The following is a 17,029-nucleotide window of genomic DNA, read 5'->3' as shown; positions in this document are numbered from 1 at the left end:
TTATACATACTTTGGTCATCTATAAAATGGAGAACAATAAAATAATGGCTGTGAGCTTTTAAGCCTAGAATTTGGTACATAAATACTCAATAGACTTTAAAAACTACTATAATTCTTTGTTGGCAGATGGGAAGGTGCTAGTTACTACTAGCACAGACGGAACGCTGGAGTTTTAATTGGTAGAGTAACTTGCTTAAGAAATGGAATGTATATGGTACATGAAAACAGCTTTGCTTTCTTAAAGCCATCAGTCTGGTCCGGAATCCTATTGTTTCCACAAGTTCTATCATTAAATCCTTTCACACATCCTATTCACAAGTCTCTGGAAATTTTTATTTTTCTTCTTGGAATTTCTCTGAAGGAGTTTTAAACTTTCCAATGTCACCTGAACCACCCTGTACATGATTATGTTTAAAAGCTCATAGAAAAGGGCCAGGAATAGTATTAATTCATTCATACAATAGTCGCCTTGTGAATAAGACAGTACACAAATTTAGCATTCACAAATTGTGGGGGAGGGAACAGAGGGGAGGAGAAAAAGAAGAGTTCCTTCTGGGTGGCAGGAAGTGGGAGGAGACTTTTAAAAGAGCAATCTTGGGCCAGGGGCCATTTCAGAAGTAAGCAGAACTTTCTTTTTATCAACCTTGACTTCTTTTCTGAGTATGGAGAATGCAAAAGGCAAGCAGGTAAGTACAATCTTAGTGGGTTTGTTTTCTGTCCTTGTGAGTCTCCTCATATTCCTCTCTTCCCCTGAGCACACTTGATCCTTCTTTTGAGGAGAAAAGAATGTGCCTTCAATTTCCTCCTCTTTAAAAAAAAAAAAAAGTAAAGTCCTGGATATGACTGCAACCTGTTATATTGGAGCTAGGAAATAATAAGAAATGGGGTTTCCTGTTTTGGTTTTGAAGAGATGCTTTATCCCATCAGAAAGAAGAATCCAGTATCAGGGGTGGAAGGAAATGGTAACAGGGCAAGGAGGAGGTGAGGGCAAGACTTCAGGAAGGGGTATGAGCTGAGTCGGGGAAAGAACGAGACCCTTTAATTTCCCTTCAACAGACACAGATCCTAAAGCAAATGTGTTGAGTCTGAACTCATCTTCTTTTCCCAGGGTCGTTAGGGCCAAGAAATAATAAGCCAGACATCTTGACAAGCACTGCAGACAGAAACAAGAGGTGGAGAGGCTTTGAGGCTTGTTCCAGAAGAACTGAACTCCCCTGCCTGGGAAACCTGAACACTCTCAGGGTCTCTTTCCTAGAACCAGGTCATTTTTGCACTCTCAATTTTAAGACTTTTGTGAGACCCAAAAGTGAGTAGTTTGTGTAAGGGCTATGTAGATGTAAAATTTGAATACGAATGTAAAACTGCAATAGAAATGTAAAAATGCCATACAAATGTTAATTTGTCCAGTACTCCCACCTTGGGGATGATGGAAAGGAATTAGGTTTGGGAGCAAGTTGATCTGGGATTTAATTCCTATCTAACGTGCCTATCTGCGCGCCCTTAGTTATGTAAGGCATCAGCTTCTGCATCTGAAAAACAAACTGTCACCAGATTGCTGTGCAGATTAAAGGAAAGAAAATAAGGAATGTGTCAAACAATACCTAATAGAAGAGAGAGGCTCAACAAATGTCAGATTCTCTGTACAAACAACTTTATCCCCACTGTTCTCTTGTTTCTTTTGATGCAATTAACCAACATTTATCGAGTGCCTATGATGAAAGGGAAAGAAATTCTGCCCTTGTGAAGCTTACAATCAAATGGAATAATAGGCATTGACCAAATGACACAAGAAAATGTAAAATTGCAACTGATCAGTGGTGGGAATGAGGCAAAAGGTAGTAGATTTGACTTGGTCTGTAAAAACTGAAAAGGGTTTAGAGATGAACGCTTGAAGTGAATTCCGGAGGAGGAGTAACATTTAAGAATGTAAATAGAAGTAGGGTGGGGTGGGGTGGAGCTGAGTGATACCACTTCAGGCCAAAGTAACTAGGTTGGGAAGGACGGAAATTCTTTGACTGGAGCTTGGGGCAGAGGAGAGTAGTGTGAGAAGAGGCTGGTGGGTTATATGAAAGACATTTGTTTATCTTTCTATCTTTACGCTAAGAACAATAAATCTTCGAATGGATGTAAAGGTCTGATAGCATCCCTCCAGCAATAGTATAGGAAACTTATGTGAAAGAGGTCAAGAGTGAAGGAATGGGGGAAAATCTTCCAGGTGAGAGAGGATGGATATCATGGGTGATGTAACGACTTCCCCCAAAGCAGACCCTATTTTCTTCTACTTCTTTTGTTTGTATCCATATTTTCTGTCTTTTTTTGTACTTTTAAATTGCTCTTCTCCCATTTCCCCATCATTGCTTCCCGATCTTGGGCATTAAGATGACACCCAGAGAGGAATCCACACCGCCAGCGGAGTTCGCTGACTGTCTTGGTGCCTTGGATGTGAGTTATCTTAAGGCAGGTAGTGTGTGTGGTGGGTGGGACCAGAGGAATGACTGACTGGTGCCTCTAATCCCCAGTGGAATTCCAAAAAGAAATCAGGGGAAGAACATATGACTGGCAAGTCGAAACCTCAGTCAGTAGAACCCGAAGAGGAACAGCAGGCTTCTGGTGAACCAAATGCACAACAAGCCTCCATGAAGGGGACCAAACGAAAAAGATCTGTGAAGGATGACAAAGGTAAGAGGTCTACAAGTCCTCGGATCTCATTTCCTCAGGTCTAAGAGGCCTGAGGAATTTTTCTGAAGGAGTAGGAAAAGTAGGAAAGAAATTTCGTCCTCTCTTCTGTAAATCCTACAGAATTTTCTTCAAAGAAAAGAAATTTCTTCGAGGCCTAGTTTAAATCTCACTTCCCTGAAGCCTTCTTTTGGTCACCCCTGTTAACACTGATTTCTTCCTGTCTCCAAATCCCACAACATTTTTGGTTCTGATATCATTTTGCCTTCACTCACTGCATGGAGTTAAGGATCTCAAAGTGCAGTGATTTGGGGACAGACCAATGTAAGTTTGAAATCCCATCCTTGAAACTTCACTTCTTGTTCTAAAAAGTGAGGATAATACCTACCATGTTGAGTCAGAGGTTCCGGTGGAAGGTGGGTTATAATTTACATAGAATAATTAGATAAAACACCTTCACTATACCTGACTAGTAATGTGGGCTCAGTAAACCCTAGCGACTACCGTGTAGTCGTCATAGTTGTGTCCTCTCTGGAGGTGTGTTCTGTAAGTCTTCCTTGAATGCTGAGTGTGCGTGAGGCACAGCAGGAGACCTGTGTGCAATGAGACTGGAGTGCTGCCCTGACTCAGGTAGGCTGGCAGAATTATGGGTAATAGTGGGGTGTGTGTGGCATTGCTGGGTGGTTTATTTTCTTTTATGGTGAGAGGACAAGGCACCACTGAATATTTATGATCTCAGGTCTACAACTTCTACCATTTCCCTGGATTGGAAGTGCAATCTCTAGTGCACCCTCCTTGGAGCCTGTGGGTTACAGAGCTCACAAAGGAGCAAGTGCGTATCAGTGGTGGGGAGTTTTAGGAAGCAAAAAGTGTGCAATTCAGAAATATTAAGTCCTAGGTTTGAGGTTCTGACCTTTGGCGGTTTTGTGGTCTTGGCAAGTCATTGAACTGTACAACGGGGATTGGACTATGAGAGCTAAAAGTGACTGCACTGGTTTCATCCCATTCTCCTTCAGCTTGCTGTCCTCAAAAGATGGAACAAGACAAAGAGGATGTAAGACTTCGGAAGAGGACACCAATTCCTCCATTACCCTCTAAACTGCCACCAGCCAACATGCTTCACCGAGACACCTTGAGAGCCTGGTGCCAACAACTGAAACTGAGCACCAAAGGCCAGGTGAGGGCCGGGTTGGGAGACGATGCTGCTGGGAGAAAGGGTAGGGATCTTACTTTCATTGTTAATTCATTTTTCTCTTTTCTCAGAAATTAGATGCATATAAGCGACTCTGTGAATATGCTTATCCCAATCAACAGGTGAGTAATTTGTAGAAAATTTGGCAGAGTGGAAGGTTTAGTTCTCATCCTAATTACCTATTTTAGCATCAAACAGTAAGTAGAGGAATTGTGTCAGCCCCTCTACTCCTTCTAAGGACGAACCACATCCCCCTGTCGTCACTTTTCACCAACTCTGAGCAAAGAGTAATACAAATGAGGCTGTCCTTCTGATAGCGCTTTCACCTTTCAAATCCTGTTTGTAGAACATTCCTGTCACAGCAAAGGAGGCCAAGATCCTGCCAGGATCACAGAGAAAATTGATGATGGACAAGGGAGAATCGTTTCTGGAAAGTTGTGGTAAAAAGATTTCTTCTGCTGGGACTGGTCTTCCTGAAGGGGCTGCTCCCCATGAGGAGGGGGCACACACCCTCCAAGGGTCTACTGCTCTCTTTGAGGGAGCTGAGACTGTTGTGGTGACAACTTCCTCCCCGGATGCTGTGTTTGCGTCCTGGAGCAGAATTGCAGCCAGGGCAGGGAAGATGGACGCAGTGGAATCGAGACAAGAGGCCTATGGTAAGCCCAGGATTAAGAGTTGGTTCTGGTTCAGATGAGGAAGTTTAATTACTACTCACTTCTGATCAATTTTCCAGTATATTCAAAATCACCTGAAGGGCTGGTAATTCCTGGGCCCCACCCACAAAGTTTCTGATTCAGGTCTGAGGTAGGACCTGGGAATTTGCATTTCTACCAATTTCCCAGGCACCGCCCATGAGGCAGCCCAGGGACCACACTTTGAGAACCACTGCTCTAGGCTACTGATGTCATCAGGAGGGGATAGCAATACGTTTGGCATCATTTCTTTCCCCTTTAAGAAATTAAAAAGTAAAGGCAGGCTCTAAAATCAACTGCCTGAGCTTAAGCCAGGGATCTTCTAGCATCTAAGTGAGGGACATTAACAAGTTGTTTAGCTCTCAGTTTCCTCATTGTAAAATAGACTGATAATAATATCTACCTACCTGATAATGTTGTTGTAAGAATTGCGGGAGATACAATTAAGGAAGACCATAAACTGTTTAACATAATACAATGCCTGCTAAGAATTGAGACCCCTGAACCATTTCATGAAGGCCTTCCCAGATCACTCAGTTTAGCCTTTCCAGTGAAGGAAACCAGAACACATCACCCCAAAATAGGTCTCTGACATAAAAATTATTTTGAACTGAGGGCAATTAAGAAGCAGCAAACGCAGAAAAAAAAAGCTCCCCCTTTTCTGCCTAAAGGCAGCTTATAAATTCTGCTTTTGCTGGAGACAGACTCTTTATCAATGGAGAGATGGCACCAAAGGAACCTACAAACAAACCTTACTCCATTAGTTCGCTCTCACGTATTGACCTTCCCACGTTTGCCGCCTTTGGGAGCCTAAATCTGCTCTCCTCTGCCCTGTCATTTCTCTACGAATTTATTGCTCTTTGTCGAAGATGTCATATAAGCTGGAATTCTAAGCCACCATTTTGACTTAGTTTTTGTTGGCTGCAGTGTGCCCTGCACGTGTTCATAAACTGTTTTTCTCCTGTTAATCTTGTTAAAGAGTCCCAGCTGAAAACCTAAGCCGGGTAGAGGTCAAGTTCTGCCTCCCCTGCACTATCCTCCGCATGTGCAGCTTACACCACTTCTAACTCTTATTTTTTGTTTCTTTTTTAAGTTTTAACAGGAACTATTTTGCATTATTTTCTAAAGGGGAACAAGACAGAGTAGGTTAAGTTAGGATTCCAGGGTTCATATCCTAGAGCTGGCACTTGAGAAAGAGCAGAATCAAAGGCCGTGATGCAGTCTCGAACATTAGAGTTTGGTCATGCTGATCTCACGCTTTACCTCTGTCTCCTTCCGCAGGTGTCAAGTGGTGCGTGGTCCACGGGAAGAGTCTCCCTGCAGGCGCGGAGGGTTGGGTGCGCCTGCAGTTTCATGCTGGACAAGCCTGGGTTCCTGAAAAGCCGGGGAGAGTGTGTGCCCTCTTCCTGCTACCTGACAGCAGTTTTCCACCCCCGTACCTGGAGGACAATATGTTGTGCCCCAAATGTGTTCATAGGTAATTACCTAGTGCTTTTCTACAAACTAAAAGTGGGCACCTGGTTTTCAGTTGGGGGAGAGAGGAGATACGTATTAATCTAGTCAGCCCTGCATTTCAAGCACAAGTTATGAGTCAAGAGTTTCAAAAAAATTATTACTCAGGTAAGTGTCTTCCTAGGAAGAAAGAGCACTTGTATGTCAGGGCTTAATGCTTCTACTTGGAGACCCATAATTCTAGAGAAATAAACATTGTATAATTACTATATTCCAGGTATACATATAATATATGTATAGTACATATACATGTACTATATTCCAGCACTACACAGAAATAATGACTAGCAAGAAACCCCTTCCTTTAAGTAGCCTACAGTCAATGGGGATGACTGGTATGTAAACAGCTGTAATACCATGTGATGGCTGGTACCAGAGAGGTTTCTTAAGGAAAGAATTAACTAGATGGAAAGAGAGGAGTAGGGTCATTTTTCAGGATAGGGACCGTTGCCAAGACTGTGAAAGAACATAAAACAACGTAGAAATTGCATGTGGTTCGGTGACAGTATTTAGTGAAAAATAAGCCTGTTTTCTCACATAAAATGGGTATAATAGTGCCTATCTGAAGATATTGTGAAAATTAAATGAGTTAATGTATGTAAAGTTCTTAGCACTGTGTCTGCCACATAGCAAGCACTCAAAAAAAATTGTGGGTATTAATTATTTCACCAAGTGGGATTAGTTTGAGCAAAGTCATGAAGATGGAAATATAAACAATGTATGCAAGAAAATTTTGGCTCAAATTGAGCATTATAAATGTTAAGTAATATTATTAGTTTGGGGTCAAATTATAGTAAGCTTTGAATGTTGGAAGTTTAGAGTTTACCTAGCAGCCAATGGTGTTCTTTTGAAAGATTTTATTAGTTATGTGATGTGATCAATGAAATATCTTTGTAATCCCCAAACAACCAATTTTGGAAGCACGGTTATGAAGAGAACAGAAGGAAGGCTATGAAAGGCTTTCCTCTATAATTTAAGTTCCAAGCCAAACTGAAACCAACATCTTAAAGAAAATGATTGATGAGGCATAGATCTGGGGGAAGGGCCTTGATAAGTTTGTTGTTCTCTGCATAAACTATGCTATCTAATTAAGATTTCTAGATCTAAATAAGGATGGAAAATATTTTTATTAAAATAAGCTACCAAAATTGACAAACTGGGAGGGGGGAGAAGTGTTGTTTTGAAGAAGCAGATGCAGCAGCACTGTTTGGCACAAGAAAGAGCAGTGCTGGACCACAGTCCTATTTCTACTGGCAACCATTTCGATAACTTTACACATGACACTTAACTTTTCTGGGCCTCAGTTGTACATCTCTAATATGAGGAGCCAATTGGACCAGAAGGTATGTGAAGGTCGCCTACAGTATATTAAAGTTAAGAAGTCCACAAGAAGTTTATATGCCTGTAAAGGAACTTTTATTCCAAAACACTATTGTGTTTAGTTTTATAGAGAACCCAAACAATTTCCAGGACTTGGAGAAGGGACAAGGAGTCAGAAGTCAGGCAGCTCATCCCTGGGTGATGGGCCATTGAAGGGCTTTAAGCAAGTAAATGGATTGAGGCTTACACTGCCATGGAGGGATAAGGTCTATTACCGTGTAAGATCTATTAGGATATAAAATATATTTGGAGTATAAGATCTATTAGAAAATTCTTCTGGGAAAATTCAGTTTTTCCTATGTTTAAAGTGCCTAGCACATTTTGTAGGTGTTAGAAGAGAAATCTAGCCTCTAGATAATTATTTGGTGGTGATTTAAACATTGATAAGGATAATGGGAGTTGCATTGGGGCTGAGGAAAAGTTTTCAAGAGACAGCAATATTTCAGGGTCATGTTACGGAGAAAGAAAAGAAACAAAAAAGAAAAGCTGCAATATGAAGTCAATGGGGAGAATTTGCATGGGGAATTTATCTTAGCAAGATCAAATGACACTGAAGAAGGTACGAATAATATACTTGTTTGAATAATATCAGAGACTCAAAGCAGTAAGGAATGCAGATAATTTGGTGCTGGTTGAATAAGGGGAGGAGAGAAGTAGACTGCGATGGGAAGTATTTTCTGAAAGTACAATGGAGAGGTGAAGCAGTAGGATGCTTAACAAGGAATTTTCCTTGCTTTTGTATCGCAAAGGGTGAGCCTACGTATGCTTCTGGGCTTAGCTTGGGAGAGGGGCCTATGGAAAGGGAGGATAGAAAGAAGATGATCTCTGAAGAGGGAGACTTGGTGCAGCTACAGTTGGCTCCCAGGGGTCCATCTCCCCACCCTTCAGTTGTTCAGGAACCATCCTGAGCTCCCTGATGGCCTGCTGGGGGCCCACCTTTGGTGTCATGATTACCAAACACTAGAGGTCTAGGGCAGCTGGCAGAGCTAAAGTGAATGGGTCCCTCAGGCTAGACTCCCCCTCCCCCAGCCGGGAGTGGCAGCCCCTTGGGCCCTGGCACAGTCACCATCTCCTGTAGGAAGAAGTATGCAAATGTGCATTGTCTTTCCTCCCTTTTGGCTGTCCTTCCAGCCGCAATGCTCTCTACACCAAGCAAGCTGAGTAGAACTGAGGCCACTTTGGCTAGCCCTTTAACGGCATACGTGGGCCACTGGGCAAATAATAAAAAGATCCACTCTGGGGCCTCTCCTGCCCATGGGCTACACAGGACGGGAACATATCACAGAGATGTGATAACCTGGCTGATTGTCATTCCTTGATGACATGGCCACATGCTTGTCACTCATAACTCTAAAGTTTAAGGATAATTTCATTGGCATTCCAGCAGTGGGTTTCTTGGCTATTTTCAAGGATGTAACTCGATATTTCTTCTCGATTCTCATCTTTTTAAAACAAACATTTCCTTTGCTTTGTAGGAATAAGGTGTTAATGAAAAGCCTCCAATGAGATTACAATACCAGGACAAAGGGTACAGCCATTAATGTTAGAAGGGCGACTACAATCAACATGGTGCCACCGACAGCTGAACTCTGGGCTGCTCCACACCCTCCACGCCTCCTGCTTTCAGGTGCACAGGCCAGTGAGCTGCAGATGTTACCCTCAGACCCCCAGCAATGCCTGTGGCTTCATGGGTTGGGATACAGAGGCTCTTGACCTTTTAAAAAGGAAAAGCATTTCACAGATGACCATTCATTCCAGTTACAGTGGGAGCCTGAACAGAGCATTGTGAAGGGGTTGAATGAAGAAAGAGCAGTGTGCTTCGTGCTGGATCTCCCCCCTCAGAATTCTGACTCCTTGAGGGGCTGCTGCCTCCTAATTCTAGGTTTAATGACTTCAAACTGCTGCGTATTGTAAGCCAAAGGGAAAGCTTTTATTCTCTCCCTACTCCCAAAAACACATTCTTACTATACAAAACAAGCTTTATCCAAGTTTTCTTAATAACCTGAAACTTTTGGTGTGTCTGGGATAAAAACATAGGACACTTTGCCCGTATTATTTTCACTTGTAACTGTTTTGTATATTGCTGCCACTTATAAATGTTTAAAGTTACTTCCAGGGCCGGCCCCGTGGCTTAGCGGTTAAGTGCGCACGCTCCGCTGCTGGCGGCCCGGGTTCGGATCCCGGGCGCGCACCGACGCACCGCTTCTGGCCATGCTGAGGCCGCGTCCCACATACAGCAACTAGAAGGATGTGCAATTATGACATACAACTATCTACTGGGGCTTTGGGGAAAAAAAGAAAAAGCAGGAGGATTGGCAATAGATGTTAGCTCAGGCTTGATCTTCCTCACAAAAAAAAAAAATAAATAAATAAATAAAGTTACTTCCAAATCATAAATATATAATATATTGAATTTTAAATGTGTATATAAAATAATTCATCTCTTGTATTTAGGAGACCATATTAATTGCATGTAAATTATTAATGTTCTTAGCTCAGTAGGATTAAGCCAAGAAGTATGATTTTCTTTTGCATGATTTTTTTAAGCCATTTTATTGAGGTATGATTGACATACAAAAAGCTGTACATATTTAATGTATGCAACTTGATGAGTTTGATTCATTTTTAACTTTTTGTGTACTTCCTAAATTTATGGTCCTGCAAGTCTTAGAAAAGACCTGATGTTTTTCACTTGTTTTATGTTTTCCTGGCAGTTTCGAACATTGTTTTATTATTATAGACTTTTGGATTATGGGGACTTTTTCCCCCTACAAAATGGACTGGAAGGAGCAGTGGAGTTGGAAACTCTGTAGCCATCATGATACAGACTGATTTAGAGGCATGAATCCTCAATAAATGTTAAAAAATGGAGGGGAAAGTTTGTTGATCAAGATATTTTCATGGCCCTGCAATGACTCCTCATCAATTACTCATTAGTAGTCAGAATTTTTCAGTGTAATAAATAATACACACATTTTATTCCTTGTATCTTATTGTATGTGTATTATTAATTTTGTTTCCCTTTTTAACTTTATCCCTATTGTTATTGGCTTGCTCAAGCTTCTGTTCTATTTCCTTCCTCTCTTCATTAATTTGAGAATTTTACTTTGCTTTCTAATTCTGCTTGTAGATAGCTCCTGGTTCTAACACACTTAAATAAAGTTCTCTAGAGATGGTTTGTTTACCCCTCTTTCCTGCCCCTGGCAAAATGAAATCTCTAAAGTTAACATTTATTCCTCAATTCTAATCCTCATAAATCATCCCCCAAATTCTATAAAATTTTAACCACCCTAATCTATCCCCCCTCACTGTCTCCCTCCCATGCTCCTAGAATACTATTACAAGGAAGAGGCACAAACAAGTTGGAGCTATATACTCCATGTGCCTCAGATGAATTCCATGGCAAAGGGACCCTGTGATATGACGATCTTGATGTTTGCCGTGCAGATATGTCTGTGCCCACAAGCACATGTGTGTGTGCGTGTGTGTGTAGGCGTGAGGTGCAACAGGGATGGTGATGTGAGAAATATGGAGCCAGCCCTCCAAATTTCCATTGGCTCCAAAGGGACATGGAAAACTCCAAGAGTCGGTGCTGCAGTAACAGCTCGAGTGAGAGGTCCTGCCAAGACACTGCTGGCTGAGGCGAACTGATCTGCCCAGAGGAAGCCTGTGAACTCCCTGACAGGAAGCAACACTGGAAGTGGCCACATCCCCATCTACGGGCCCCAGCCCTAAGGAGCAGAGATAGGGAGGAGAAAGGAGATGGGGACATTTTTTAAATACTAAATCACTAAATTGAAATTAAGTTACCTGAAACTGCTTCAAGTAAATTTCCACGTTTTGCAAGATGGACCTTATAGGCAAAAATTGAAATTTGGTTACATCCACCTTAATGAAGTATTCAAAGTTATCACCAGGAATGGTACAAACGGAAATATGTTTTCTGATGTGATCCAATATGTCACTGATATTGTTGCCAAAAAAGATTTACAGTGAATCTACTCACAAGGAAGCAATCAGTTCTGCTTACACCTTTTGACTGAGTATATTAAGAGAGCTCACCTTATTTTGCGTGGCAGTTGCTTAGGCGTATCCATACGTCCAAGTCCTCAGAGCTATGCACTTGAGATGTGTGTATTTTACCATATGTAAGTTACATATCATTTTTTAAAAGTCCTAGTTTGAATGATAAATTATAGTTTCTCTAGTTAAATGGATGTTTTTGGAATAATTGGGGAAATTTGAATATAGAGTGGATATTAGATGATACTACAGCAATGTTAAATGTCTTGGTTGTGATAACTATCGTGGTTATATAGGATTATATATATGTGTTTATAATCTCCAACGTTTTGTTATTATGATTGTTATTATAAGCCTGTGTGTGTATATATACACACATACAGAATATACGGAAAGAATATTGCATTAACCATTAACGATTGGTTAATGACATACAGAATACACAAGTGTTGTTCCAACTTTTATGTTTGAAAATTTTTAAATAAAAACTTTTATTTTAAAATAAAATACTCAATTGCATATATGAAAAGATCCTTTTGAAATAAAAGTCAGATCATGACACTCCTCTGCTTAAAACCCTTCCACAGATCCCGTTTCATTCAGAGGAAAAGCCAAAGTCCTTGTAATGACCTCCAAGGCTTTACCTAAAGTCTCCTACCCTGTGACCCCTCACCTCTGACCTCATCTCCAGCACCCTGCCTTGGCTGTTCCTTGACCACGGCTAACATGCTCCCATCTTAGGGCCTCATCACTGGCTGGAATGCTCTTTCCCCAGAGATCAATATGGTAAACTTCCTTACTTTCAAGTTCTTTCTTTAAATGTCACTTTGTCAAAAAAGCATACTCTGGCCCCTATTTAAAATCAAAAGCGGTTTTTCCACCCCAACCAGCACCATTTACCTCTCTCACCTTGTTCTAGCTTTCTATTTTTCCATAACTTAACTCCTCTAACATAATACGTCATTCATTATCTGTTTATCTTCCCCTAATAGTATAAAAGGATATCTGTCAGTTTTGTGCACTTAGCTATCACAACCTCCTAGAACAGACCCTGACACATAGTTGGTGCTCAATAAATACTTGTTCAATGAATGATGAATGGAAAAGTTTGGAGTGGATTATAAGAGGAAATGGATTGCAAGTTACTTAGAAATCAATATAAAATCAGTATCTGTCCTCTCATGTATTACTACGTACTCACTGTCTAATTTTACTCAATATTCTCTAGGAAAATAATTTCTTGCTGTGAGACACCTCTTGGAAAGAAAAAAGTTCACTGTTGTGTATAGTACCTAGAATTCTGTTTTCTAGTCCTCCTTGAATGCCATACTCTAATCCCTTCTAAAATACTATTTTAGAAGGTCTTTAGCAAATTCTTTTTAAACTGCTTAGCAGGAATTGTGGGGTTTTTTCCCAAAGCCCCACCTTTCTGTTTTAGAATGTGAAGTCCAAAGATGATAAGAGCAGTAATCACTCGATATTTCAAGGACCATTACTTGAAGGATAAGAAAACTGCTGAAATTATGATATTTTTTGAAGAATAAGGAAGAAGAAAGAATTTCCAGGACTGAGGGTGACAGGAAGTAGGAGATGACATTGGCTTACAAAAATGAAGTAAATGGGCCCAGAAGACATTTTGCATTGGAAGGATTAGCTTAGGTCATTATCTTTTGTTCCTGGCCATGGAATACCTAGACCATGGAATGGCCTGAAGGAGGCAAATCACTCCAAAAAGTGTTATTTTTCATTTCTGAGTCCATCACCTAAGGGAAGATTTCCCTGAGAAAGAGTTTTGAGCTGACATCAGATTGAAGAGCAAGTAAGAATTAAATTAAAAACAAGGAGAAGAGAGGACATTCCAGCCAGCGGAAAGGGCCTGTGAGGATCCTGAGGTAGGTAACAAAAAAACCAAAGGGCCAGTGTATTGGGAGTTCAGAGCCAAGGAACATAGATATCGAATGAGTCCAGAGAGGAATGGAGGCCCAGACAAGACAAGGCCCTTGTTTTGTCTTTATCTTACAAAAACTCCTAACAAGTCATTAGGACTTCAAGGGGTTGGGCTGAAATGACAGATTTGCATTTCACAAAGATTATTTGCCTCTAGTGTGGAGAAAGGACCAGAAGGCAGAGGATGTGCATTAGAGGAGACCAGTTAGAGGTATTTATTTCTAGCAAGAGATGTTTGCAGCTTGGACTCTGGACATCTGGAGATGGAGGTGAGCTTGACAGGACTCAGGAATGGACTGGATGTTGGGGGTAGGATAATGCATAAAGTAAAGAAAAAGTGATTCTAAAACTGATGTCCATCCACAAATTACCAATTCCTTTGTTCATTTTTTTTAATTCTTTTTCTCCATCATCTTGTATATTAAAAACCGTCTGGGAAGCAAGATGAGAAACTAGAGGATTATCCACATATCCAAAGTAAATAAGATGACATTTCTCTTTATCCATCTTTCCCAAAGTGTGGAAGTGGTAGGAATTGACTGGAAGGGACACAAAGGAAGTTTTCTATAGTGATGGAAACATTTTCTGTCTTGATTGGGGAGTTGGCTATCATTTTTCAAAACTTATCAAACTGTACACTTAAGATCTATGCATTTCATTGTAAATTTTACCTCAATTAAAGAAAAAAAGTTTAGTTTGGAGATAAAGAGGAAATGGTATCTGTCACACGACTCTACTCCTAGGATTTCTGTACAGATACCTCAGAAATAGAGATTGAGGAAGTCCTGTTTATTCTCGTGATAGATAATGAAGAGGAGGACCCCAATTCATCTGAGAGATTTATAACAACAAGGAGAGTTATAAAAGAGGTTCACGGAGACTGATGAGATTTCCTCGGTATTCCAGAACTCATGCAGCTATAACACTAGAAAACAAAGGTCAGAACATTCTATATTCTGCTCTTCATTCAAAGCCCTGCTTAAATCTTACTTCTTTGATAACCTTCTTTGGTACATTCCAACTCTTGAAACTACTTTTTTTATCCAGATTGGTTAAAAGTCACCCCTTATTTCTTTCTGTTAAGAATCACAAGAGCCCAAGCTTTTGGGGCAGCTAGATATATTCCACCGTGAATTTCCTCCTTCATATTTCCATCCTTGAAGCTCAGCTTACTTGATTTTTAAAATGAAGATAAAAACCCACCCTTGCAGGGCTACTGGATTCAAAAAAATCATGTATGTAAAAGAATTATGGTGTTAGGCAAGTGACAGGTACTCAGCCAAGAGTAATCGATGTAATTCCTATTGTTTTGTCTCTGTTTTTGTTTCCTGCACTGAGGTGATGAGGGATTACCTGCCACTTAACAATTTCAGTAGCTATGTGCCTTTGGGAATTTATTTAATCTCTCCAGCCCTCGTCAGGTTTATTGAAGTATAATTCACATACAGTGAAATTCACCCATTTTGATGTGCAGTCCTGTGAATTTTGACAAATACAGTCACTACCATCACAAGAGGTAGAACTTCCATCACTCCAGAAAATTCTTCTTGCCTCTTTGTAGTCAACTCTTACTCCCTCCCCCATCTTGTGGAAAACAATGACTTATTTTCTGTTCCTCTAGTTTTGTCTTTTCCATGATGTCTTATAAATGCAATGAGTCTAGGTTCTTTAATTTAGTATAATGCATTTGAGATTGACTCTTTTTTGCATGTGTCATTGGTTTGTTCCTTTTTAGTGATGAATAGCAGTATTCCCTTGTGTGGATGTACCAAGTTTGTTTACCCACTCACCAGTTGAAGGATATTTGGTTATTTCTAGGTTTCAGTGATTACAAATAAGGCTGCTATAAACCTTTGTATATAGTTTTTTGTGTAAACATTCAAGTTTCACTCATTTGGGGTAAATACACAAGAAGGGAGATGCAGCAGGTCATCAACACTTCACCCAAGATAGATACATTAGTGCCATCCTTTTTGTTTTTGTAGCTCCCACTCACAGGTCAGGTTATTGCGCCAAATTGTAGCTGTGTTATAGTAACCATCTATGGCAATGAAGGCTTAGAACTTGACACAGAATACTCAGTTGACCATTATCTTCATTTCACAATACCTTCTGCACCACACACAACCCAACTGCATTCTGTCACTGCATTCTTCCACTTTGCAGAACTCCTAACTCACCTCTGCACTCTGCTTAATTCTAGGTATTTTCTTACAGAGGAACATACTTAAATGCATTCCTCTTGCAAGAAAAATAAATATCCCTAACATATTAAAACGCAATACCAAATATCATTTTCCTAGAGTTGTATCACCCTCTTGGGTCTGCAGTATGTTATACTTCCCATTACTCATTGGCTCAGAAAACCCATCAAAATCCCTGTAGGATTTTTGTTGTGAAAGGTGACATGCTGCTTCTAAATTTATATATTAAAAAACTCCCCAAACTCAGTAACAGAAAACAAATAATCCAATAAAAAATGGGCAAAATACTTTAACAGCTACTCTACCAAAAAGATATACAGAGGGCAAATTTATACGTCATACACCTGTTAGAATGGTTAAAATTGAAAAGACTGATCATACTAAGTGTTGATGAGGATATAAAGCAACTGAATATCAAACATTTCTGGTGAGAATACAATATGGCACAGCCATTTTGGAAAACAGTTTGGCAGTTTCTTGTAAGCTAAACATACACTTAACGTATGACTCAGCCATCTTTTCTTAGTTTCTGTTCGTCAATGTTAAGTTGCCCCAAACAGAATACTTCCCTGGCCAACCAGTCTGCCTCCTATGGATGGGCTGTCTTAAGACACTTTATGTAGTTGGTGCCAACAATGGAATTTGAGTGCTGAGAGTGGGGTTAGTAAATTGGGATTTTGAGAGTCCTTTTATCAACTTTTATTTCCCTTTTATTCTCCGCAGAAAAAAGTAATTTGTGAGAGACTGTAAAGACACGTATTAAAAAAAGTCACTTTTTGGGAAGGCAGTAATGGTATAAAGTCATAATTCTTCTTTTTCTTTTTTTTTAATTTACTTATTTATTTATTTGTGAGGAAAATCAGCCCTGAGCTAACATCCATGCCAAACCTCCTCTTTTTGCTGAGGAAGACTGGCCCTGAGCTAACATCCGTGCCCATCTTCCTCCACTTTATGTGGGACACCGCCACAGCATGGCTTGACAAGCGGTGCGTCAGTGTGCGCCCAGGATCCGAACCCGGGTTGCCAGCAGCAGAGCGCGCGCATTTAACCACTACGCCACGGGGCCGGCCCCTAAAGTCATAATTCTTATACTGAATCATTTTGCCTAATTTTGGTATAAAGCAAGGCCAGAGAAAGCAGAGGGACAGATAAGGGGGGACACTATTCTTGATCTCTACTCCCATACGTTACTCTCTCCACACTCTGTCCCACTTCCACCTGTTTTGAACTATTGAGATAAGTAACATTTTATTTTTTTTACATCATAGTGATACCTCACTTTTGGCCACTGATTATGAGACTTGTTTGCAGAATATGCTCACCTCTACAGAAGTGGTCCAGAAATTGTCATATTCACAATGAGGTGTGATATTGACCAGCTCAGTAAGGCCTCAGCACAGACC

At 40.5% G+C, this 17,029-nt stretch overlaps 1 protein-coding gene across 8 annotated transcripts; it reads left to right on the top strand.

The window, feature by feature from the left end:
- The first annotated feature begins 562 nt into the window (after window positions 1–562).
- DPPA4 (developmental pluripotency associated 4) lies at window positions 563–10,440 on the top strand. Of its 8 annotated transcripts, none has more exons than XM_087439566.1 (9): window positions 563–686; window positions 1,109–1,261; window positions 2,380–2,442; window positions 2,520–2,679; window positions 3,693–3,853; window positions 3,940–3,990; window positions 4,215–4,524; window positions 5,842–6,037; window positions 8,928–10,440. In XM_087439566.1, the coding sequence occupies exons 3-9, from the start codon at window positions 2,380–2,382 to the stop codon at window positions 8,956–8,958; spliced, it is 972 nt and encodes a 323-aa protein (XP_087295692.1). In that variant the 5' UTR covers window positions 563–686; window positions 1,109–1,261; the 3' UTR covers window positions 8,959–10,440. The 8 variants fall into 8 exon arrangements, with proteins under 8 accessions (XP_087295692.1, XP_087295698.1, XP_087295696.1 ...); XM_087439572.1 differs by having other exon boundaries at window positions 1,109–1,306; window positions 4,215–4,308; XM_087439570.1 differs by lacking the exon at window positions 2,380–2,442.
- Window positions 10,441–17,029: the final 6,589 nt, after the last annotated feature.

This window comes from Ceratotherium simum, chromosome 15 (assembly GCF_057802395.1).
Source record: "Ceratotherium simum simum isolate JZ-2026a chromosome 15, ASM5780239v1, whole genome shotgun sequence".
In the NCBI taxonomy this organism is placed as follows: Eukaryota; Metazoa; Chordata; class Mammalia; order Perissodactyla; family Rhinocerotidae; genus Ceratotherium; species Ceratotherium simum.
Note: the sequence above shows the minus strand (reverse complement) of the source record. Positions and strands in the feature narration are given on the sequence as shown.

What these genes read in the sequence shown, in the direction of transcription:
- DPPA4 (XM_087439566.1), top strand. Translation starts at nt 2,380, where the DNA reads ATGACACCCAGAGAGGAATCCACACCGCCAGCGGAGTTCGCTGACTGT. An exon ending in AACTGAGCACCAAAGGCCAG is followed by an intron (nt 3,854 to 3,939) that starts GTGAGGGCCGGG and finishes CTCTTTTCTCAG; the next exon opens with AAATTAGATGCATATAAGCG. An exon ending in ATCGAGACAAGAGGCCTATG is followed by an intron (nt 4,525 to 5,841) that starts GTAAGCCCAGGA and finishes CTCCTTCCGCAG; the next exon opens with GTGTCAAGTGGTGCGTGGTC.